This window comes from Grus americana, chromosome 2 (assembly GCF_028858705.1).
Source record: "Grus americana isolate bGruAme1 chromosome 2, bGruAme1.mat, whole genome shotgun sequence".
Taxonomy (NCBI): Eukaryota; Metazoa; Chordata; class Aves; order Gruiformes; family Gruidae; genus Grus; species Grus americana.
This window is the reverse complement of record NC_072853.1, coordinates 50434286-50459275: the sequence shown is the minus strand read 5'-3', so window position 1 is coordinate 50459275 and position 24990 is coordinate 50434286. Positions and strand designations below refer to the sequence as shown.

The window sequence follows — 24990 nt, the reverse complement described above, 5'->3', positions numbered from 1 at the left end:
GTGTGTTAAGAGTCAGTGAAAACAATTGCGTTGCGCAGATCTGAACCTAGAATTTGGCCTTCAAAACCAGACTTTCCCTTTCTCTTGAGAGGTTTGGAGGAAAAACGACATCCAACTTCAGGTTTTGAATGCTAACCTGAAAATCTTGCTTTTCCGTAACCTGTGGGTTCAATCTGGCTTTTCAGTTTTCAAGTTGAGAAATTGAAAGTAGTGGTTTTTATAAAGGCAAAGTCTTTTACTCATACTGTATTCTGTTGTATCAGAACTGTGTTGGGTTTTTTTTAATGTGGGTTTTTTTATTGTTTTCCTTTCTTTAAAATCTGAAGTAGAAATACTTCCATTTAGTAGGTTTTCCTCTGGAAACTACTATTTAGCCTGGTTTGCAAAGGAGAGAGGTAGTTGTGGTGTCCTTTTTTCCAAAACCTTTGTTACTCTCCTGTTGCTGGAGCTTCTGAATCTATCGGTAAATTCTAATGAGATTTTAAAAAGAGGTCTCAAAATAACTGAACTTTGTGAGAGTTTGTGTCTTGGCAGAGCAGAAAGAGATCCAAATTGCTGCCCACAAGGTAAAGGCAGGAAGAACTTGTTAGGTGCATTTGCTCAGCTGGCTGCTTCTGCTGGCACATGCATCCTTCAAAAGTGGATGCGACGTCTTTTGCCTACTGCTCGTGTGATAGGAAGAGTAAGGGATATTGCAATTGGGAGAGGAGCTGCAGGGGAAGAAAGGAAGATAAATAACCACTTAAGATTGTATTTATCTTCAGAGTGGTATCACCTGGCTTAGCGTTGTCCAAAATTCATTAGTCTTAGACTGTAGGAGCTTGGCAAAGTTAATATGTTGGTTTCTTCAAGACAACCCTACCTTTCTCTCTTCGCTTGAAGTTGCAGGCAGTGCTTCAGTCTAGGTGAGCCTTTGTCATTTCTTCCCCCCACCCTTGATTTAAAAATACAATTACAGCTGTGGGGGTTCTGTCACTTACTCTATTAAATAAAGCCTCTCAAAGCAAAGCAATCCAAACTTTAAAGGCGAAGGTAAAAATGCGTTTATTTGTTTTAAATAGTATGTGGAGTGAGGGTGCTACCTTATATGCTAGCAGAATACGGTATGTTTGTCACGTTAGTCTTTGGTTAAAAACTGTTAATTTTTCTTTTCAGCCAGCAGCTGCAACGGCTAGTGTTACTACAGTTACTGCTGTAAAGCCTTCGAGTACTGGAACACCTGTAAAACTTCCAGTTACAGGACCACCTGCACAAGCTTTCTCCCAAAAGGCAGTCTCTGTGAAAGCAGAGGGCACAACAGTAGCACAGACCAGCGATTCTACAGTAAGGAAGAAAAAAAGTTTTTAATTAAAAATTAACATTTTCTATATTCATCAGAGGTTGGAGAGCCAATGCAACATCTAACAGGCTTCTCTTTATTTCCATGTTAGGAGATGCTAGAGAATGTGAAGAAATGCAAGAATTTTCTTGCTACGCTAATAAAACTGGCATCTAGTGGACCTCAAGCCCCTGAGATGGGGCAGAATGTGAAGAATCTGGTGCAGAATCTATTGGTGAGACTTTTCTTTTTAAACAAAGTCTGCATCACTTGTGTGTCAGTTTTGATGTTGACTTTATTGTAGTTTTATTTCTTGTCTTTTTATTTTTTATTTTTTAAACAGCTGAAGAGTTGGATTTGTGGCTGCGTGCATCTGACCCTCTTTAAGTCTTACATTATAACTCTTACTTTTAACTGGATCCCATGCTGTGTTTTCCCCCTCTCACTTTCCTGTTTCATTTTAAGCACACAGGTAACTATAGCAGGAGGAGCTGATAGCGTTACCACAACTTCTGGGTCTAAGCAGCTTTTTTTTTTTTTTCATGGTAGTGTAGTTTTCAGTCCCCAGTGGCAAAAGTGTTACTGTGGAGGTTGTAGTGCAGTGCTAAGTCTATACTACTGCTTTACTCCAAGACAGAACTTACAGGTTGATAGTGAAGCTCCAGTGGAACAAGCGTGACATTATCTGTGTCTTTAGACAATGGGATGGAGAAAATAATGTGGTAGCTGCCAACCTCTCTCACTCTGTCCTTGCAGGTGGCTTCTGTATGGTGCTTTGTGCTGTACCCCAGCACAGCTGGGTTTTCTTGGTAATGATTTCTCCTGCCACTTCTTGTCTTGGCATTTGACCGCTGCTGTTGTTTTGTTGTTCCACTGTAGCAGAAGGCTGCAGGCTGGTGGAGGGAGATGACTTTTCTAGTGGTACCAAAGGACTTTTCAGTCTAGAAAAGCGTGGTGTAGATGGAGGTGTAATTTCAGAGAGCAGATTGTTTTAAGATGTACCATTGCAAATCTATTTGTTTCCTCTTTTTTTCCTCTGCCTTTGTGCCCCTGCTGGACTGTACACCTTGATTATGTAGAAAAACACTAGAATTGTTCTTTCTCATGCTTACAGTACTTATGGTTTTTTTTAAGAACAGTTATTACCAGACACTAATACATTGTTTAACTGTGCATTTGTTTGCTTTATGTAATATTTTAAAAATACTACTGTTCTGCCATTCAGTGTGTGTGTATGATTTAAATGCAAAATAAATTAATGTTTCATATGCATGAGGGAAATGAGTAAATGACAGCTGTGAAGTAAAATGGTCCTTAAGGCAGCATCTCATGAAGTGGGTGTCAAGTGCCTTATATACACTGAGATGTAGCATGCCAAATCACTGCATCTGTATCAGTGAGGCCTCGGTGACCTGTATCCGTAGCTCGAGACCTAACAGGCAGCAGATCAAACTACTAAATAAGAGAGGTGCTGTAAGTTCTGTTTGTGAATACACAATCCTTAAAACCCTTGCTCCTTGGAACGATTGTTCCGAAGGAGAATATGGGTGAGAGGAGTAATTTCTCTGTAGACACAGAGATTGATGCTGGGGCCCCTCTTCCTTGTGTGTCTGTACCTTCTTGGAGGAGGTAATGCTCTTGGTGACTCTGTGGCAGGGTTTCACCTGGGAGGGTGAGACAGGGCAGCAGTGTCTGGGGCTACCCACCCCCTTAGCCCTGTCATGGTGGCACTGAAGTAGTGAGTGAGGGGTCTCAGAAGTCTGCTACAGCTTCCTAACCCTCCCAAACCCTTCAGTCAGATGTTTGTGTTGGGGTAGAGCGGAAAGCATTGCAAGCTGGAGGACTGTTACCTAGCTGGAGGGCTGTTACCGTAGTTGTATGCAAAAGTGATGCTCTGATGTTCAGTTTCTCCTGCTTTTGAAAGATGTTAAGTGTTGTGCTTTATTATGCTATGTGTGTGTTAGACTAGAACTGTCTTACCAAAGCTACTGAGCTGTCTTTTGTCTCCCATTGCTTTAAATTGATCTTTATGCAGATAAACTACTTTTGCAGAAAAGAGTATTCTTGGTGGATTTTAAATATTTCTGCATAACAATGAGGTACTCAGTGCTACTTATAAACTTGTTTCTATCAGCTCACTTCAGTGAGGTGTTTGAACAAGTATCCTTAAGTGCCTTACCTGCCTGGAGTTTAAGAAAGTAATTTGATTTGATAATACTGTATCTAAATTACAACATCATTCTATCCTAAAACCTTTTGTTTATAAATGAGGGAAAAAAACATGTGAGTATTGATATTGAACAATTTCACAATAATGTAAATCTCCATGAATTTTGATACACCTGGGGAAAAATGTCCTGGATTCATAGTTATAACTTACCATTGTAATTATACTTTCCTCTTAGGAAGCAAAAATTGAACCAGAAGAATTCACAAAAAAGCTATACATAGAGCTCAAGTCATCTCCACAACCATATTTAGTTCCTTTTCTCAAGGTAAGTGATTGTGGATATGTAGTATTTAATGAGGGGAGGAGGGATGACCAGAAAAGGAAAGGAAGGAGAGCGTTCAAATAGGTGTTTGCCCGTGTTGCTTGAGGAAATGCTATTTAACCTAGCCCTGAGTGACTGTTGCTCTTAGACACCTTTTTTGGGGGAGGGAGGATTTCAGAGGAGTAACTCATGCTGTGTTTTTAAATTGGAGAGTAAATTACCCTCTAGTCATTAGTGGAGACTAATGTTTTGGTGCATCTAGAGTAGAGCAGCTATAGTAAGATGACCTTTTATTTTCTTATCAAAACTGCAACCATACTAAGTTCTAATACAGAAGACTGACAACGGAGGCTGTGTACAACTTAGGTGGTTTTTAAGCTCAGAGAATCTACATAAAGGTAGTACTCATCTGTCTGCTGGTTTGTGTTTAAGTAGAGGTGGAAAAAACCCAATCCCTTTCTCCAGGAAGTCTGACAGGACTACTGCAAGTTCGGAAGAGTAACTGAGGATAACTCTACCTCCATTCAAGCAAATAATCATGTAAATAAGAAAAAAAGGCACTCTTAACATTTTAAATCATATGGTAGAATGGAATTTATTAATGATCAAAATAAAAAACATCTTTGTATAGCAAGCATTCAGTTCTACTGAAAACATTGAAAACTTGGTTATATTTAATTGCAACGCACATAGTATTCTTAGGTTTGATAGATCTGTACTTTTCCTTGCCATTCACTATAGGCATAGTTGAGAATCAAGGAAGAATAGGCTGGGACAGAGGTTTTCTGGAGTTTGTCTTCTTTCTCAGTATCTGACAGCATAACAATGCACATGATAATGTTGATATTACTTTAGATGGCTGATGTTAATCTGTTAAAGTGTGGTATGAATAGTTTTGTTACAGCAGCAGCCTTTAGATGCTTTGCTAGAAAGTTTGCCATGAGTCTAGAAGACTACAGTCTTTTCTGCAGGGCTTGATACAAAATTTTCATATTGGTCACTTACTTATTCTCTGTTTAATTTCCTGGAGGTTTCTTAAAAGCCCACGCAAAAGCTTTGGAAAAAAAAAAAAAAGGAGGCAAAAAAAAAAGCAAAAAGCTCAGGCCTTCCTGCATGTAGTGTAGCTCTGGCTGCAGAAGGACCAGGCTGTGGATGCAGGGTCAGTGTGAGCAGCAGAGGTTTTCTGTGAGCTGCGTGGAGTCTTGGCAGAGCTCTGCTAACTGCCAGGGAAGTTTGGCTTCAGAAGTAGCGTAGCTGCCTTCTGCAGGGCCCTGGCTGATGAACCCTGCTGGAGGTGGGCTGGCTGCATGTGCTTGCGGCCAGTGCAGGTGAGCCTCAGTAGCTCCACATAGACTCAGCCTAAGTCTGGCACAGCTAGACATCATCTGGGGCTGGTAAGCCTTGGACTAGTTCATGCAGAGGAGTTGGGCTGAGACAAGGTGGCTGCGCAGCACTTGGTAATGCTTCTATCCTTTTTGGTCCCCCAGGAGTTTATTAGCTCAGGCACCGTGCTGTCTTCACACACTCAGAGCTGCTCAGCCTGAGTTAATAAGCCATGCCACAGTTTAGAGAGTTGTGACATGTGGTGCACAGACCTTGAGGCAGTTCCACAGAAGTTAAGTTGGGTTCATCAGCATGGGTGTCTCAGACCCTGACCCATCATGGCAGAGGTGTTGCACGTTTCTCCTGCAGCATGCTGCCAGGTACTGGCCCCATCTAGGCTTTTCTGTTTTGGCAGTATCCATACTCCATAATTCTTGACAAGGTGCTCTCTCCCTGTTGTACTCTGTATTAACAATGAAATACTATGACTTCAAAAACTTTGACCATGACAGTGACTAAACAACGTTAGCTGACTATAGTGTTACCATCCTTTAAAACATCTTGCACCCTGATTGCTTTTTTTTTTTTTTCTGAAATACGCTAAGGATGTGTAGTTGATACAGACTGGACTTAATTGGTGTGTAGCTGCTGGGCAGCTGTGACAGGATTGAGTGCTAAATGGAAGGTGCCTTCAGGAGCACTTCTCTAAGGTGCTGTGAGGATTGGTGCTGGCCTTGTTTGTGGGGGAAACACTTGCAGCTCGAGTCTGGAAAGAAATGTGATACAGCTTATTGCCAATTGACTTCCAGCTACTGAAGTGGAATTTTAGGGAGGACTCTGTGCAGTTGTCTTTTATCTTTGAGCTGCAGGTTTTTTATGAAGTTGTTGCATGCGTTTTGTTTTTTATCTATTCCAATAAGTGGAAAAGTACAGTGACTTTGGCTGTAGAGCCTGCTTGATTTTCAAGTCTGTGCTGGATGCTTTTGGTAAATAAATTACATCGGGAGCATGTGGAAAACTGAGAAGCCTTTAAAAAGAAAAGGAAATGAACATTAGAGATAGGTGTGCCACAGAAGGCACAAACAATTTGTTCACTCGATATATTAGCATGTGAGACAACATGTTCCTTTCACGTGAAGCCCAGAGCAACAGCACTGTGCTGGAGATTCTTACAGACTTCAGAAACTGTTAGGGGGAGAAAAAAGGGTTTGTGAGAAAATACAGGTAGCTGCAGAACTGATTTCCCCTGGTTCTGAGCCGTAACAGATTGTAAACAGTCAAGGAGAAAAATCTGTGGAGGGCTTGAAGATTATTCTGTCCATTAACCTTCTCAAACATAGCTGTAGTAAAAATGAGATGTTGCCAGATACCTTTACTAATGTTCTCTTGTTCCAGAGACCTATCTGGCTTAAGTCGTGCTGCTGCAGCTATACAGGCATTATTAAAGTGGTATCTCCCCCTAGTGTAGATACAGCTGTATTGGTATAGAAGCACTTATATCTTCAGAGTGTGTTTCTGACTTTATTGGATAATTTGTAGTTCTCTGTCAGGCTCAGTGGAATAAACACAGCTGTTACAATGTAGCAGGGGTTTTTGGCAAAACAAAATTTTTTGAGGTAGTAAAACAGTTAAAATGGTCTTTTTCTAGAACACAAATTTCAAATTGAAAAATCTAAACAAAAGAACACAGTTATGGGTGAGTTTCCCTATAGGTGGCATTTGCTACATGCAGTGAAGCCATGGTGACTGTTGACCTTTGCTCAGCCTGTATTGGTGATTCTTGTGGTCTTCACTGAGCAGTATCGTCATCAATTTAAGGGTGCCTGAATTCTAGCAAAACTTGGTTGGAATAAGCAATTTATTGTCTCATGAAAAATTAAATTGGAAGATGAGGAAGCAGATTCAGTTGCTAACGTATCAGTATTGTGGAAGACTGCTGATGTTACATCCAGTGGTTTTTTTTGTTTTCTTCTAGAAAAGCATGCTTGCCTTACGGCAGGTAATGCCCAATGCTCAGAGCTTTATCCAGCAGTGTATGCAGCAGCCAGCTCCAACCCAAGAAGCTGTTTCAATTTGTACTTCTGCAGCACCAACTCCTTCGATAGCAGTGGCAACCTCAGCTGTAGCAACAACTTCTCTTCCAGTTACAAAACCGGTGTCTGCTTCTGTAACAGTCACAGCCTCTCCGGTTACAAAACCCGTCCTTGTCAGTGCGCCAGCGACAGCTTCTCTGCAGACCGTGAAGCCTGTTCCTGCCTCTGCAGCGGTGGCAGCATCTCTTCGGCCTGCAGCTTCAGTCCTCGCCATGACGACAGCAACATCAGGGCTGACTGCTATCCAAACTGTCAAGCCAGTCTTCACCTCTGCGGTAGCAACGTCCTCTCTCCAGTCTGCAAAGCCACTGCTGGTCTCTACAGTGGCATCTTCAGCAGCAACCCCCCTCCAGCCTCTGAAACCGGTCATTGGAACCCCAATCAGTATTAAAATCTCACAGCCAAACTCTATCGTTGCGCAGTCAGTGGGTGCTCAGCAGGTGGTTAAAGTGAAACAGTTGGTAAGATGAATTTCTCTGCTTCTCTGTAGCCAGGCTTCTTTACTTTGACTCTTACTGTTTTGTAAAGAGGATATCAATTTAGATCTTAGCTTTTTTTTTTTTTAAATATATGAAGCTAGTCTGTCATGAGTTAATCAGTTATGTTTGTCATAGTTAGGGATATTGAGCCCTTGCTGGAAAGGTGAACCTAAAGCCAAACTGTAAGCTCGGTCTCTTGCAAGACATGCCGACCATCATTCCACCAGACTGAACGTCCAGCTTGAGACGCGAGGGGACACGAGTTCTGACCCCTGCTATGCGTGCAGCCAGGCTAGGTTTGCATCAGAAAGAAAAGGCAGGAAACGCTAGTGTCAGAAACAGAAATTGCTGGTGGGATGCTTATATCAATTACTATTCGATGCCTTGTTAGGGCTGTGCCTCAGCTAGCCACCAGGGATTCCACTCTCTCTACCTTGGTAGTTCCTACTCTGGATACTTTGCAGGCACCAGGTGGCTTGATGATGTTTAGTGATATGTTAACTGAAATGTACAAACTAGCTCAAGGAGCTTTTCAGAGCAGAGTTCTGACCTCCAAATTTACTAAGACATGTTAATTATGAAGTCATCCAAAAGTGAGCTTTTTCTATCAGGCCTCAGTAGCTAACAAATTCCAGGAGGAATAAATGTCTTATTAAAACAATACCCTCAATAGCAATGTGTTAACATTTTTTTCTTGGCACAGGTTAACTACTTGCTAATGTTAATGTTAAATACCAACAAACTGTGGATCACAGGTATACCCAAAAGAGCGACGTTGTGAAATACATTAGGTTTGGTATATGGGTGTTCGAGATACTAAGTAGTATGCTGTCTGACTGGTCTACCTGCAAATAATGTTCTCAAGTGCTTGGGAGAGAATAGTATCCCTTTGGCAGATAAATAACTTGATTCTTGAATAGGACTTCCTTGTAAAGATTTACTTTCCACAGGTATATTAGGGTATCTAGTGTGTGAATTTCCTTTGTAGTTTGTTTATTGTGTATACTTGATTTAACAGTCTTCAGACCCCTAAAATGTTTTGCTTTTTTTTCTTCCTTTCAAAGTGCATAAGGTGGATGCAATACAAGAATCTTGCATTCTAAATAAAGACCTTACACTACCAGCTTTTCACCTTCTCAGATTTGCTTAAAAAGAACAAAGCACTCAACTATATGGAGAGGATGGGGGGTCCTTTTATGAGTGGGCTTGTTTTAAAAAGTTATCAAGCACATGCACTAACAGTCTTTGATGGTAGTAGCTAAAGCCAAATTGGAAAAGGAGTTGATACCCTTACTGTCTTTAAGGACTAAATTTGAAATTCCAGCCAGAAGAAAATGAGGGCTTCTTAGGTTGAACAAGGGCTGGAGAGCAGTCTGTTGGCTACACAGCAAGCCATGTAATCCAGGGGAAAGGTTGACCATCTGTACAAATAGACGAGGAAGCTTAACTCTACACTGGGGAGTCAAAACACTTCTTGAATATGATATTGGTGAACTCAAGAAATGACTTCTGCCTCCTCAACTACTGCTGTGTGGCAGCCTATTGCAATTGCTTTTCTTCGCTGTGCCTTACGAGCATTGAATTGCATACAAAACATGGGCTTTTTATCCTCATTTGGGTAGATCCCAGGCATGGTGATTAGAATACTTGCTCTTCAAAATACCTGTTTAATTTTGGTCTTGTAGTTAAAGGGCTGAGTTGACCACTTTGTAGCTTAGCCATATCAGGAGCTTGGTGTTTGTTCAGACAATGTATTAGCATGAAGAGCACAGTTAGTAGAAGCAGCTGCTATCTTCTAGGGCTTCCCTGGTGCAGTTCCTTGAAAGGACAGAGGGTCTGTTTTCCTCCCACAAGAAAACAAAGCTAGACCTCCCCTCCCTGAACAGAAGGGTCCTGCTGCCAGCTGAAAGGAAGCAAATGCCAGCTGTGCAAATCTGTCCATACAATGCTGCCAGCAATTTCTTTCCCTTTCTAGCCCGTAGGGTTATCTGATGCCATACACTCCCTCTGCATGCCCATTTCTAATTTAGGTCTCTTGTGCTTGGGAATGTTTAAGCAAACTTTCATGTGCCAGCTCCCATATAACGTTGGTGCTGCTTAAGAATCCAGCACTGCAGTATTTTAATACCAAAATCGTGACCAGAGTGATGCAATGTGTAACTGTCTTTTCTGTAGCATAAGTATTGAAACTCTGGGTTTGTATGGTGGACGCTGAGGGACCTGTTCTTCAGGGATGCTGTTGGGGTTGATGGCACGCCCATGCTGTGAGAGTTGTATCTTGGATAGGGTTCTGTTCCAGTGACTTTCTTAACACGGCCTCATTTAAGGGCATTGGCATACACAGAAGTCTCATCTTGGAGAGAAAGCTTGTCTTTCTGTAGTGTGGTTTTGTTTCTTGTTAAAGCAAAATAAATTAAAATTTACATTACCAGCCGCTGTTTCCAAAGGTGAGAAAGCTGCTGTGAGACTACAGCTTCACATTAAACATAAAGAGCAAGAGTTTTATGGTGTAGTCCCTGCAATTACCAGTGAGACGTGCTCCCTGGACGTTGCTAGTGAATGAAGCAAGGAGTGAAGTGCTTGTGCTGTTCCAACCACTCGTTCTTAATGAGTTGTTGTTAGTGTCGAGTCCCCTTAGAGCTGAGTTTGGTTGAGCAGAGAATCTCCTCTGTTATTTTTCAAGAGTTTGGTTTTTTTTTTAGTCCTGGATGTATGCTTTTGCATTCAGCTGGTGACGCTTCCTTCATGAAGCAGCACTGCTTGTGGTGATACCTTACCATCTCTCCGCTGATCTCCAAACTTTGCTCTATGAATACAAAACAGGTTCAAGTAGGGCTAATCAAAGTCTCTCTCAGGCAGCCGTCCCTATGCTGTCAGCTGGATGCTACATTGCACTTTTTTTACTAAAGAGCGTTGGTGCTTTTTATTCTGATGTCTGTCAACCTACTTAACGGGGCACTAAGGAACATTCCCTTTTTTTTTATTACTTCTTGCTGCTAACCTAAAGAAAAGAGGCAATAGCTCTTTCTTACAGATATTATCTGGGTTTTTTAATACTTTTTTTCTGGCATTAGATCCTTGTTGAAATTTCTAGGATTGTTGCCCTGTTCTGTTGCAAGTCCCAAGGACTTCCACAGTTTGTTAGTCTAGCAGCTAGAATAGCAAACACAAAATGAGCTTTCTGGTTTATTGTTGATCTAGTCTCCTCAGTTACTTGACTTACTTCCCAATCTCCACCTAGGCTATTGATTTAACATTGGTTATCTCTGTTCTTTTTGTCTGCCGCACCTTCATCTTGAACGCTTATGTTTCCTCCTGTGCTGTTTCAGTGTTTTGCCATGCTGAAGATGAAGCATCGTTCTTGCTGGTGGTAGGGAGGATTTCTAGGTGCATGGCAGCGTGGGTGCTGGCAGAGCCTGTGTGTACTTTATCCAAGCTGGTCGGTGGGTCAGTGAATATCTGAACATATAAATGATGCTGTTAACATTATTTTCAATTTCCAGCATATGGAAGCTGGATCTTTCAGAAAGATCAAACACACAGAAGCAAATGTTAGCCTGTGTACCAGTGTGTAAGGCAGTGCTGCCTGTGTGAGCCTTGACTCTGTCCACAGTCCCTCCCTGTACTCCTGTGGTTCTTTCCTCTGCATAAAAAGTTGGGAGATACAGATCTTATGTTTCTTCTCAAGAACTGCCTGTTCATTGTCTGGTTTTCAAACACCACCTTCAGCTCAGTTGTTCTATGTTCTATGTTCTGCTGCTATGCCAAACCATGATGCTATTTGCAGACTAATATGGAGGTGGGTGGGGTGTATCTTGAGTATTTGATATGCAAAGTACCTCCTTTTCTGAATGTGTGATACTTACCCTGATGATGTTTACTGATAAATCTGAAGTTAGATGACAGAAGGAGACAGCCTAATTTCTGAAGTACAATAAATGTCAATTTTTTATTTAATTAAACTTGTGCAGTGTTACTGTACAAGCACTCTTTAGACTTTCTGAAGTTAGAAAAAAAGATGTAGAGGAGAAAAAGTGGTTTCTCTACTCTGAAATTTCCTTTGTATTAGCTTTTACTGCTAAAAAAGTAGGATTCAAGCTAAGGATGTTGATAACTGTGTGTTTTTACCAAAGCACAAGATTCTTGCTATTACTTGTAATCAAGAACTTTTCCAAAGGATGTATCAAAATCTGCAGCCCGCATTCTGCTAGCTAAGAGGCTGAGAAATGAGGCTTTTAGGGATGCTGCAATTTTATTACTTGCTTGCATTTTAATAGCTGCCCCTCAAGAGGAAGAATTAGTATTTAGGGGCTATGCCTGTAGGTCTGTGTTGTGATGACATCCTGCTGTCTGGTTTTGTTTCTTTCAAGAGCCTCTTTAAACAAAACTATCAACCCCTTTCCTTTGTACCCTTCAGCAGTGTATACTGATGTTTTTGTGTAGAGGCTCTACTCGCTATAGGTGTTGCTAGTTGGTACTTTGTGTTCCCAGTAACTGATGTGTTCAGGGTACTTTTGCTTAACGCTTTGAAACTCAGCATTTCAATTTACAATTGATGTTGTGGCTCCAAAAATGCATTAGTAACTTTCTAATCTGTACTGTTAATTCTTGACAAGAAAAGGATTTCATGCGAGACTTCTGTTTGTTTTGGTGTTTTCTCTTTTTAACTAGGTGTATGTGATACCTACCCTTTTGAACTTGTTGGCAGGCAGACTCATTATTCAATTGTTAGTCTGTTAAACAATACTTAAGGAGAGGAAAGCCTCTTAGTGTAATGGATTGTGTAATACTCAGTGAAATTCGGTCTAATATGGTTATCAATGGAGAGTAGGGGTGAAGTGTCTGTTAGAGCTCACTGAATGAGCTGGAGCTTAAAGCTTACCACCAGTTGTTAAGATTTCTTGTCACCAAGTGGTTTGTTTTTTGGTTTTTTTTTTTTTAAAAAAAAAGGTGAGGTTTTTTCTGAGCATGCTGTTTGCTTTAAAGTGAAAGCTAGACATGCATGCATGCCCAGCAGCACTTCTGGCTGAATGAACATGTTGATACTGTTTACTTCTCTGTATGTTTAGCTCTTCTCACTCTTGGTACTGGATATTCCACTCCCAGGTAGTCCAACAACCATCAGGAAGCATTGTAAAGCAAGTATCCACACTCCCACAGCCCTCAACGCTGACCCTACAGACATCTGCTGAGAATAGGATGCCGCTGAATACGCTTGTTCAAACTAACCAGTTTCCTGCAGGTAAAGGGGAACATTTTTGATGGAGAAGGGAGAGGATTGCTGAGGTCTAGAAATAAGTGCAGGCTGTTGGTGGATGGTAGGAATGTAAGAAGGTGGTTGTCTATCGGGAGCAACCAGCTCTGTGCGTAAGTTGAACATCTTTACTGTCTGCTTGGAGTTCTGATGAGAACTCAGAGCTGTGTCTACTTCTGGCACCTGTTAAAAGCATGTCAGTCAAACATTTGTACTTGTTAAAGTACTGTAAGCTCCTTGCGGTTTTCGCTAAAACCTTGCATTGGTCAGCACAGAGGAGGGTGTTCGCTGAGAGCGTGTAGGATTTTTGGCCGTACAGAACTTGTAGAATGTAAGACTCTGGAGTATCTGGTTTTCAAATGGACCTAATGAGTTGTTATTGAGTCTGCAGTAGCCTTTGTTAGAAGTATGAACTGATTAAACAGTTTTCTTAGCATTTTGTTTTCTACTATGGTGTGTTCTTTGTTTTGTTTTAGGTTCCATTCTGAAACAAATTACCCTGCCAGGAAATAAAATTCTGTCACTTCAAGCATCTCCTGTTCAGAAAGCTAAAATAAAAGAGAATGGAACAACATCCTTCAGGTAAAAATAAACAATAGCATAAGTTTACTATAGGAAGGAACAAAAGAAACAGACAGCAAGCGTAGAGGTGGGAGCAGAGCCCAGATGAAAGCAACTTTCTTTAGAAACTTGTTTATGATAGGTGTTTTTCACTAATTGGCAAGGGGGAACCTAAAATTTTTGACCTCATAGCAGATGTTAATTATTCTTAATATAAGAAAACTGTCCTGATGAGGTTGGATTTTCATCACAAGAGCGTAATTATATAAACAGTGTGCATTAATATGTATCAATTTTTTCACTCATAGGGGAGGCATATTGATCTTCATCCTATGAGTACTATTAACTAATCTAAAGCAAAGTTACCTTGTATTAAAAGCTCTCCATAGGATTAAAGCAGATATAACCTCTGTTTCTTACAGGTGGACGGATAGCAGTGAACTGTTATTTGGACTGGCTGTTAACCTGTCTAAAGCTCTATGCTATATTTCGAAATCTTTTATTAGCTCCTATTACAAGCTTGTTCCTGTATGTAGAGGTGAAAGTCTTTGACTACACCTCTAATTATGGCTTCTGGCTTATTGTCTAGGCCTTTAGATTACAAGAATGCTTAAAGCTTTTTAGTTCTGATAACTGATTAACTTTTCAAAAGCAGAAATTATTTTTTGTAGCTCCGAAATCTAATGTTGGAACAGAGGTATGGGCTATTATTGGTCTTCGGACTTTAAGGCAAGCCTGAAGTTGCTCTTCCAGGGATAAAAGCAGGCATGACCTTTGTCTTGTTGACCAGTTGACTTCTCATCTCTTGAAAGCTACAGTTTTGTGTGCACTGATACAGACAGAGAGCTATTGTTGTGTACACCAAACACTTAAAAAACTGGTAGCCAGAATTTGAAATGAAAATTTGATGTTAAAGCAATAGCTGTGTTCAGCTGCCTCCAGCTCTTATGAAATATACTTCAGAGTATAATTTGGGATGTAATTTTGGGTAGTGATGTTTGAAAAAGAAATCACTTCATAAATATAATTAAAAAAACCCAACAAAACAAACCACCAAAATCAACAAACTCCCACCAAAAAAACCTAGAAACAATTTTTTTCTGTGATCTTCCAATTAGAATATATCAACTGTCTGACACGAAAAAGTTTTGAATTCTTCAAGTTCCCTCCTTGAAATGTTAAATTGTTAGTGTAGGAAAAACTCTGCTTTTACAGTGTGATCCTAGATGGGTTTCTGTTCTTGCTTTTGGATTATGATTTTCAAAGTAACTTAAGTCCATGAGAATTCAGATTTGAAATCTCTAACTCACCTTAAACTTTTCTAGTAAATCTCTTGTCTATGAAGAATGTGTCTCTTTGGATACAACCCTGGTGCTTCTCCTTTTCACCGATATAGCCAAACTTTCTGACCTGAAAAACTACATGTGAGAATCTTTATATATCTGAACCTGGGCAGCGTGTACCTGAACTTCTGGCTTCCCTAGGTCGAGTATCCATGTTCTCCAAGCAGGTCTAGCACCACATAGCGTTAATCTGGCCTGGGCAGTAGACATTCCTTGCTCTCTTCTGTCCTGACTTCTATTATTCCCAGCACAGCTGTTCTCTGACTTGTGATCCATCAACTGGCTGATCATTTGTGAGGCAGAGAGAAGCACCATGGCCCCCTTTCGGGTTTTGTGATGAGATTTGTAATGGGCAGAGAGCATATCTTGTAACTGATGTGACTGTACACCTGACACTTCAAACCGTGGCTTCTCATTGTGGTATGCCATCAAGCCTGACTCCCTTTGCCACTGTGTGACTAGGTTAGGTTAGGATTCAGGAATGTAATACTCACCAAGCTGTACTTAATAAGCTGCAATTTGACCTTGTCTGCTCTTTAATGGGCTGGTCTGCTTGCTTGAGATAAGCAGTAGAAAAAATGGTGATCCTCACCTCCCAATTAAAAAAAAAAAAGTCTTCTAGAAATGAGAAGATTTCAGCTAAGCATGAGCATCCTGGCACTTGATTGTCCCATGGCATGTATTGGAAAGGGAAGTCTGTTTTAAAAGCATCAAGATTTTTATAAACTGCTCTACATTTTTCTGTAAAGTATATGCTAGAGCACCCTGGAAAAATAAGACATGTATTTGCATCATCAAATATTTTTTTACATCTGTTCTATTTAATAGAGTTGTTCTCCAAAGCACATACAACTCTGACTTGTGCATTTTGTCTGGAAGGCATCAGTGATCTCCACTAGCAGACAAACAGGAGTGAGACAGCAGAGGGGAGAACATGTGGGCAGCTGCCTCTCCTGCCCCACAGTGGTGGGGAACGCTGGTGGTTCTTGCTCTGCTGGAATTGTTCTGTCCCACATAGTTGTCTCTGATGGTGCCCAGAGGTTTGGGTTAAGTGCGCCTTTCTAGTTTTCCCTTTAACTGTTGTATAAAATGGAGTAAATATTCAGAAGATGACATGTGCGTTGATGAAACACCAGAGGGTGCCACAAACTCACTTTTCAGCTGATAGAGGCAAATTCATAGATGTGAGGTACATCAGCATTGCTTGGGCTTCTTTTCCAGTGGAGTATTCAGTATAAATGTCGAGCCTGACTTCATGCAGGGTAATGCTCAGAACTCGATGTTCTGTTTTCCCCCTTGCCCTGATAAGCTTAAAGCACCGGAGACTTGTAACAGCTGGGAAAGTTTTTTCTTGTTGATTTCTGGATGTGATGTCATCAAATGCAAAGAGTATTAAAGGAAGCGGTGTAGAAGAGGGACTTTACAGAAGGATTGCTGAAAATAAAAGCAAGTCCATATCCAATAGAAATATCTGCATATATACTCTTGAATATTCTAATTATGTCACTTTAGTAGAATGATTTTTATAGCTTACTCAAAGTACATAATAACTTCCTGAAAATGATTGAGGTTTGTTTGAACAGCAAGGAAAAAAAGAATAGTAAAAAGCAGAAAATGCAGCTTCTGAAACTTACATTAGTCTTTAGTGAGCTGTACTTCTAAGGAAATGTAATGATGTAATGTAACTTCTTTGGGTTAAGGAAAATAACTGCAGCAGTATTTTCATAGGTGCAAATTACGCTTCCATCCAGGCTAGTGACTTGGTGGCTTACTGCGAACTTATGTCCCACAGTGATGAAGTCAGAATTGGTCCTTGAAAATAGTAGAGATGTCTACATGCATGTAAGCTCTTGTATGTGTGTATGCACAAGACTGTGTGCATGGAAATATTAAAGAAAATATTTATTAAAAAATAAAGAGAACTGAAACATGTATATGTGGAAAGGTGGATAGATGTATAGTATAGAAGTTTACCTCCTTCTTGCTTGAGTATTTGGAGTCTGTGGCCAGATTAAAAGGTGAAATGATTTACTGAAACTGCATGCTATACAGGTTCCAGCATCTGCAGCTCTGATAGCTTGTGTGGCATGTTCTTGGTGCTAGTTGTGCTGATTTTGCAATCTCCTTTATCAGCAGATCCGTGGCAGTCACTGCACTTTGATTGGATTCTTGTCTCTGCCACCAGCAAAGACTTCTCTGTAGTGGTCATTAAGAGGAGGAAACTGGAGCGTACTTGTGAAGATCAGTTAGCACTCAATTAGCATGCAGTGAAGCTTCATTCACACACTTCTTGAAAGATCAGGGTCTCAGACTGATAGAGCATGAGTATATGCTTGGAACTGCTCAGCTGCTGGTTGTGAAGGGGTAGGAAGAGGGAAGAGGTCCTGACAGCGGTGACTTCAGCTTGGAATTGTAACTGTGGTCATGTAACCATTCTGACAATCCTAGGGTTTAACACTTTCCTTAGCCTAGTCAGGAAGCTATATCTGGTTAGGCTTAATGAAGCTGTCTTGAGAATCCGTCGGGTCCCCTTTTCCTCAAACAAATCACCTAGAAACTCCTAGCCATGAGGGCACACAAATGAACGGTGGGAGGAGTAGGGGAAGGCTGGACTCCTTTCCTAGCCAGGCTTCTCTCTAGAAGTTTGTGGGAGAAGACTTACGCCATAGAAACCTATTGAAGCCCAAAGGAGAAAAAGCATCTATAGTTTAAGAAAAAAATCCTGCAACTTTCTTGTGTCTTTTGAGTATTGCTCAAACCCAACCCATGTTCTAATAACTTCAGTTTCTACCTGTTGCCAGGCAGAAGACAGCCTCCAAGACATCCCATTTCACCTAAGAATGGCAAGTTTCTGACTAACCCGTTGTTCAAGAGTTATGTAGGCCACACAGTATTTTCTGAAGATGAACTTTATCAAACCTTGCCAGAGAATACTTTTCAGGAGGAAGGAGTGTGTGGTTTTTGGTTTTGTTTTCTTTTGTTTTCCAAATCAAAAGACCTTTGGATTGAGTACTTCCACCTGTCTGTATTAATAATGCTGGCTTGCGTCAGTTCTAAACCCTTGAAGCTACCATTAGGACCTTTGTCACTTTGTGAAGCAAAAAAAGCTTTCTTTTGATGATCTAAACTTAATTGAAAATAACTTGGGTATTTTCATTACTAAAGTCTTGCAAAAACTTTTCCCATATAAAATTCATTCAGTATTTTATCTAAAATGATTTAAAAAAAAAAAAAGAAAAAAGCTGAGGCTTACAAGCTATTTGCTTAACACAAGCTTTGCCATGATTGCAGCTCGCCTTAGCTCTATTAGCCCTAAGTATGCCAGACTTGAGTTTTTAGTTTGAACATGTAGATCAAAGCTGCTAAAGCAGGATCCAGCTAATGGAGGGATGTTAAGAACTAGAGCTCTGCTGCTGTTCTTCAGAAGCGTAGCATCCTCCCTGCTATGCACTTAAGTACTGTATGGTAGGACTGAGTCAAAGGGTAAGGTCTCGTTGTTTCTGTATACCACTGATAAGGAGCATTTTTATCTTATTTTTTAAGGGAAAGCTTCAGTTTGTAGGGTAGACATCTCAGAAAATAAGCTTGTTTGTAAGTTCAATGAGTCAGTATTCAACTTTATTCATCACTTGATTCTACCTGGTGAATTAGAGTTTTAGAACAAATTTCAGGCTGTGAGAGCGGTGGTGCAGGGTGGGGGGCTTGTGGGGACTTTTAATCCAACTTTACCTCAATCCTTGGTTTCCGAGCTTGCTCAAAATTTCAGTTTCATGTAAAGGATTTGCATGCCTAGCAACTGAGTATTCATCAGGCTAACCTTTGAGAGGCACTTCACTGAAGTGTGAAAGCTCTTGGGAGCCGCCTGTCCCTGTCCACGGCCACGCTAAACATCTATTGTATGAGGTAGCCTCCAAGATACATGAATGTTTGTTGATAGTTAGGAGGCTTTTTGTTTGTATCCATTTTGAACCAAGCATAAAATGTTGATTTTCTCTTTAGCAGAGATGAAGATGACATAAATGATGTGACTTCTATGGCTGGGGTCAATCTCAACGAGGAGAATGCGTGCATTTTGGCAACAAACTCGGAGCTCGTTGGTACAGTGATCCGCTCTTGTGCAGATGAACCTTTTCTCTCATCGGAAGCGCTTCGGAAGAAGATCTTGAACATAGGTGAGAACAAAGCATACATAATATGTATGTACGTGTATAGTATCTCCTTGCCTGTTCCATCAGCCAGCCTCCAATCTTTGAAGAAGGAGCTGGAGCTGTTAAGATCTGCCATCTCAGTTCATGGGTTTCTACCAAACTATACTGAGTTTTTAAATCCCCTTCTAGGAAACAACTGTTTCCTGCTTTTTTACATGGAAATAGTCTGAAGCACAACCAGAAAAAAGAAATTGGTGCCACTTTTACATGTGAGAACTGAGCAACTTTGAAGTTAATGGTACACAAAACCACCATATAGATGCTAGTGTCAAATCAAACACTTAAGTGTGCTTTGCTATTTCTGCACCTCCTAACTTGATGCATTACACTGACTTTGCTAACAACTTTTGCATTCCTCAGCCTGTTCAGATATATGTACTCTATTGACCAATGTTATAGATCCTGCCCATGTGATGAGGAAGAAGTTTCAAAGTGCCAATATGTACAGGGCAGACCTTTGTTTATGACTCCTTCTATGGAAAAATCTTTCGTTAATTTTATGCAAAAAATGTTAAAGCTGTTTGTATTAGTGAATAATACTGTGGAATGTATGTTGAATGGCTGAGACTAAACTGTAGTAGGAAGTTTTTAGTGTATGTATCATCTCAGCTGTTAGTTTCTGAGCAAAATAATAACTGTTGCTTAGCAATGTTGTATTATGTCAGAGCAGGGAGCATGCATTTGTATAGCACCACGCTGATTGGTACCACTGCTGTGTACAGCAAACTGGATGAACGTTGCTCAACTCCTTGCTCCTGCTCTCTGCCTGGTAGCTTGCCATACTGGAACAGTGAGTTTTACTGCTGAGTGTTCAGGAAAGCCTGCAGTTCATACATGCAGTCATAATTCTGTCACAGTCGTTTAACTACGTGATTGCGAAGTCTTTCTACACACAACTTGTTCTTAGTCCAGACTAAGCAGCTAGCCCGTGACGAGAGTGTAACCTGCAAATGCTATCTGCTACCTCAGTACAGCCCACACCAGTTAGCCAGATGTGCCATCTGAGCTGTGTGGGGCATCGTTGAGTGAAGTAAATGCTGCGCTACTAGTGGAAAAGGGAAAATACACGTTGAAACTGGTGCCTAGAAGCTTTTCTCAAAATTCAGTAGATGGTTAACCGGTCATCCATGGGAAGTAGATATAAGGGAAAAAAAAAGACCTCTACAAAAACATAAAGGGAAAGGACTTATTCCAGAATAAGTATCTGGTTTGGGGTGTGAAGACAATTCATCAGAAGATGGAAAATACAATTCTGGCTGTTTCATGACTGGCATGGTAGCCATTCCATGTTATTATAATAATAATAATTATTATTCATGTTGTAAATGAAAAGTGTTTTGATTGCAAGGAAAGGAATACTGTCAGGGAGTACAGCAATTCAGAAAATGAACCCTTCTGCTCTTGAACCTTGCCCTCATTGGTTTAGGAAGTGTGTGTGGAGGGAGGTGTTGAGTTTTGGAGGGAATTTGGTTTATCTTTAAGTTGATATTTCAATATTCTGATCATATAGTGGGAGACTGCTGAGAAAGTGGTGAAAGGTGCTTCAGGAAAATGAGCTTTGCAGGCAGCTAAGGTATGGTCCAATGCTTACTGGCCAAGATCAAACAGCGGGAATACTTTGCTCGTATCTGGGAAGACATTGTAGATTCTCCCTGTCTTGTGAGATTGTTACTCGTTTTCAGTTGAAGTAGCAAAGGCAAATGAAACAGGTGATTAGGTTTTGTTTACAGTGTACTGTTTATCCATTCTTAACACTCCACTTGGCAATAAATACCAAAATAGGTTTTTGAAGCCATGCTGTATATTGAATCATAAAGTATTACAGCTGCTGTAAATGCAGTGAGGGGCAAGGAAAAGCACTTCTGATGGGTATGACGTATGAAGCGTGTGAAACTGCTGCCTGCCGTGCCTACCAGGGAAAAGTTGCTGCCATCCAGGTGTCTTGACAGAGTTGCGTTGAGCGATTGATGGTGTCAACCACGGGAAGGCTTCCCTCGTCAGCAGCCCGCAGCCACAGGAAGGTTGCAAAGGTGATGCCCAGCTCCGGGCACAGGGCTGGGACAGCTTTGCTTGGAGCTGTCGCCAGCCTCGGTCGCAGCTGCTGAAATGCAGAGAGGCAGCGGCAGCCTGGGAGAAAAGGTTGAAGGTGATGGCGTGATGACCCTGGCCCGACTTGATCTATGTTGTCCGAGCTGCTGCCATGGGACAATGGGGTTGGTCTGCTCTGTGCCAGTCGGTCGAGGCAGGTGAGAGGGTCCCATGTGCTCAGAATGTGCTGCAAAAACCATCCCTACTCATTGAATAAATGTCATGAGTTGTTAACAAGCACGGTGTCAAGTAGGGCAAAATGTAATTCTCTATTTTTTTTTAATTACTGGAATTAACAGAATATGGCACTAATTTCTACAGCTACCGCTTCTCCCCCTCCCCGAACATGAAGCTTGATTTGTGTTCTTATTAACTTTGTCCTATAAATGACCTTGCAAGGAGAGTGGTTCTGGAGGCTAAGTGAAACAATGTCTATATTTTCTGAAGCTCCAGGCTAAGTTTTATTAATGTAATGTCTAAGATCTTTGAAGTTGTGACTTTACCAGGAAAATCATAATCTCCAAACCTTTATTCATAATGGGTATGACTTCCAGGGGGAACAGAATACCTGCTGTGCTAATTATTTCAATTATCAGCTACTACTAAAACACGTAATGGATTTTCTCTGCTTCCACAGGTAAAAGGCATGACATTATGGAACTTAACTCTGATGTTGTGAACTTGATCTCCCACGCTACACAGGAGAGATTACGAGGGCTCCTAGAAAAACTGACTGTAATTGCTCAGCACAGAGTATCAACCCACAAGGTAAAGGAAATCATTAAGCAAGTTTTGCACCAAAGTTTTCCTGCTTTGCAGCCTTGAAGGTAAACCTCTTCCAAGTATAGGTACATCATATGCAATATGCGCATTTTCCGTATCTACCGAAGGCTGATTTTGTTTTAACTGTTTACAGCCTCTAACTATTTCTTACGTTTTCCAATGTACTTGTTGGATAGGTGCTCTTAAAACCCAGCATGAGAGTAAATGCACGTGTTTCTCCTCTTCCATAGAAGCGGTGGCTCTTATACAAAATCTGTCTTGCATGGTAAATGTAAAGCTATTTTTGAACGCTCTTGGTGGTCGGGTTGATTTAGGGGCTTGTGTTTGCTTTACGCATTTACTGTTGGTAGAACTGCAGTATTGGCTCAGTAAAAACCCTTGGGAAACTGAACTGAGTATTTTATTTTTAGAAGGTGCTTCATGTGAAGGCAGACACCCCTTTGATCTTAAAGTTCCTGGAACTTTTTTTCTGCCAGTGCTACTTAAGATTCTCTCCCCTCCCTCTTGTATTAGCTCCATTCAATATTAAGTACATTGGGTTCCAGTGAGCCAGTATCCTTTAAGATGCTTGTATGGTACAAATGGGAAGCAATAACTTCCTAGAGGCCAAAATAGCCCTTTTGAGGCCTTTTTTGTCATTCAATAATAAGATATTAACCCTTAATTTTTTCAGTATCAAGCTGTTTTAGAAAAAAATTGGAAGTTAGGAGCAGATGTATCTATCAACTCTTAAGTTCTTGTTTGTTTGGGTTTTTATTTTTACAGGAATTTTATACTTAATGAAATTTAACGAGCAGCTAACTGATGGGATAGGAGTTATTTTTGTGCTGAACACTTTTTATAGTCTTTTAAGCACTGGAGAAGCAATAGTAAAGACCAGGAACTATTTGGAAACTTCCAAGTATTTATAGTGATGTATGGAGTAGTTGGAGTGTGCTGTTCCTTGCTAGAAGAAGATGCAGTAGAAAGAAAAAATCAATACAGAAAAAGTATAGAGTTTTTTAATAAGAATTCTTTAGAAATCTGCACATGTTCTGTGTAGTCTCTCCAAAGTGGGAAATCCAGTAGAGTTCATGAGCAAAAGTGAGATGGAAGCTGAAGTCCTCAGTAACCAGTCAGACTTAGTGTCTTGCAGACAGAGGAATGTGTGTGGACAGTGGGCTTGATAGGGCTGATTTCTTTCTCATTGAACTAAAGCAATAGAAAAACTGATAGGTTTTTGTCTGATTGAATTGCCGAAGCAATGATAAGATTTTAAGGCTACAGTAAGCTTGCTTTCTTTTCGTCTTTTCTCAAAAACAACACAAACAAACAAACGAAGTAATGGGCATAATAACCCTGGAGGCACAGGTACCCTTCTTCGTTAGGAAAACGGTATTCCATTACAGAGGAGTGTCCTACAGGATTGTGTTTGTGAGTAATATTATTGTGAGAGTTGCTGACAGACTTAGAAATCTAAGTTCAAGACCAGAACACTACAGGGTTTTGGACCCCTGTTATGTATTTATATATGCATTTACGCACCCCTGTATTCCATCTCCCTAGTGCTTGCCCCTGCCCTCTTTTCCCTCTAGGCTATTGATAGGCATTGGTTTAGGGGGTGAACTCTAAATGTAGTGAAGGAGTGAGCACTCTTGGATGTGAAAACAGCCAGCCTCCTCCTACCCACCCCATGCTGCCATCAAACTGCAGAGTGCAGAAGTAACTTATCAGAAGCTTTTCTGTTATTAACTTGGTTTAGGGGTTGACTGTATAAAAGCCAAAGCTATATAGGTTCCCGCATAGTAGCTGAGCCTCTGCAACTCCCTCGTTCCTGCTCTGTCCTCAGCAAGGCTGTTCAACATGACTTAAACTGTTCAGATTTCATGGGAGAACTGGTCTTTGTGGGATTCTTCCAACTTCTTTCCTGGTGGACTGGAGTGCAGTTTATATGGAGAAAAACTGAATCTAAGTTGCTTCATCATAACACTAATGGCTACAAATTATGAACAGGTATACAATAAAATGTCTTCCGCCTGAGCAGTTCAGTGCTAAATTATCACAGAGAACAAATTTATTGAGCAGGACAAAATATAACCACAGGTGTTCCTCTTCTAAAAAGACCTGAAATAAGATATCTTAAAACAGTTGTTGATGAGCTGAAATGCTGTTATGAATGTACTCATTTTTTGTCCCATCTAAGCTCATGGTAGGGCATTGGGGTGCTTCTGGTTGAGAGGTTTGTGTTCCTGATTGGCGTAGAGTCTTGAATTTGACTTCAAAAACCTAAGTATCTAACTCCAAATTTGGGCATTCCAAAGCAAAACACTTCTAAACTTTGGAAAAAATAATCTTCTAGTAATATGACTTTCTTCTTTGTCCCTTTAAAAGGATTGCAACATGGTGGTGTATTATTATAAACTGCTGCTTCAAAAGAAATTGTACTAATGTACTGAGACTGACTCAAAGTAGTGTATGTTTTGTGGGGAGCAGTGAAAAAAAAAATTGAGCAGTAACAGAAGAAGGAGGAAAGGCTCACTGGACTTTTTTTGCAGAGCCACAGACTCTGCTTGGGAATAAAAGTCTCCTTGGTTGCAACACATGGTGTGGTCTGAGCCACAGTTGGTGATCCATGATAATGTGGTGGCTCATTGAAAAGGAACAAACTTAATACCAGAAGAGGAATTGATTTCATGCTCTGGCTGGGTTGTGAGAATTCAGATTGGGAGACAATGGTGCCCCACCAGAAGACTTTCACTTTCCTCCCAGCTTTTAAAAGTATGTGACTGGGTGTAGCAAGAAAAGTCTGAGTGTAGTGTGTTTGAAAACTAAAAATTTAGCAATGGAAGTCACTGATAGTCCATATACTTAAAATATACACTTGCCTAAAATATAGCTGTAAAATATGTTGTGCTTATTCTGGAACAGTTGTGTCTCAAGGTTGCTTCATTAAAGTGTGAGATTGGAGTAGGGTAGAAAGAAGGGTTGCTGAAAGTATATGGTGTGTTTGACTTGTAAAAGCCCACGGATAAATTTCTCAGGAAAAGACAAGTTCACAAAGTTACAGGG

The 24990-nt window shown here is 40.7% G+C and overlaps 1 protein-coding gene across 1 annotated transcript in view; it reads left to right on the top strand.

The window, feature by feature from the left end:
• TAF4B (TATA-box binding protein associated factor 4b) overlaps nucleotides 1–24990 on the top strand; it is a 72896-nt gene that overhangs the window by 19913 nt on the left and 27993 nt on the right. The window contains exons 4-11 of the mRNA XM_054816334.1: nucleotides 1156–1323; nucleotides 1431–1553; nucleotides 3724–3813; nucleotides 7109–7687; nucleotides 12812–12947; nucleotides 13436–13541; nucleotides 18863–19035; nucleotides 21797–21927. Coding sequence (XP_054672309.1) covers nucleotides 1156–1323; nucleotides 1431–1553; nucleotides 3724–3813; nucleotides 7109–7687; nucleotides 12812–12947; nucleotides 13436–13541; nucleotides 18863–19035; nucleotides 21797–21927 — 1506 coding nt within the window. The remainder of the gene's footprint in view (nucleotides 1–1155; nucleotides 1324–1430; nucleotides 1554–3723; nucleotides 3814–7108; nucleotides 7688–12811; nucleotides 12948–13435; nucleotides 13542–18862; nucleotides 19036–21796; nucleotides 21928–24990) is intronic.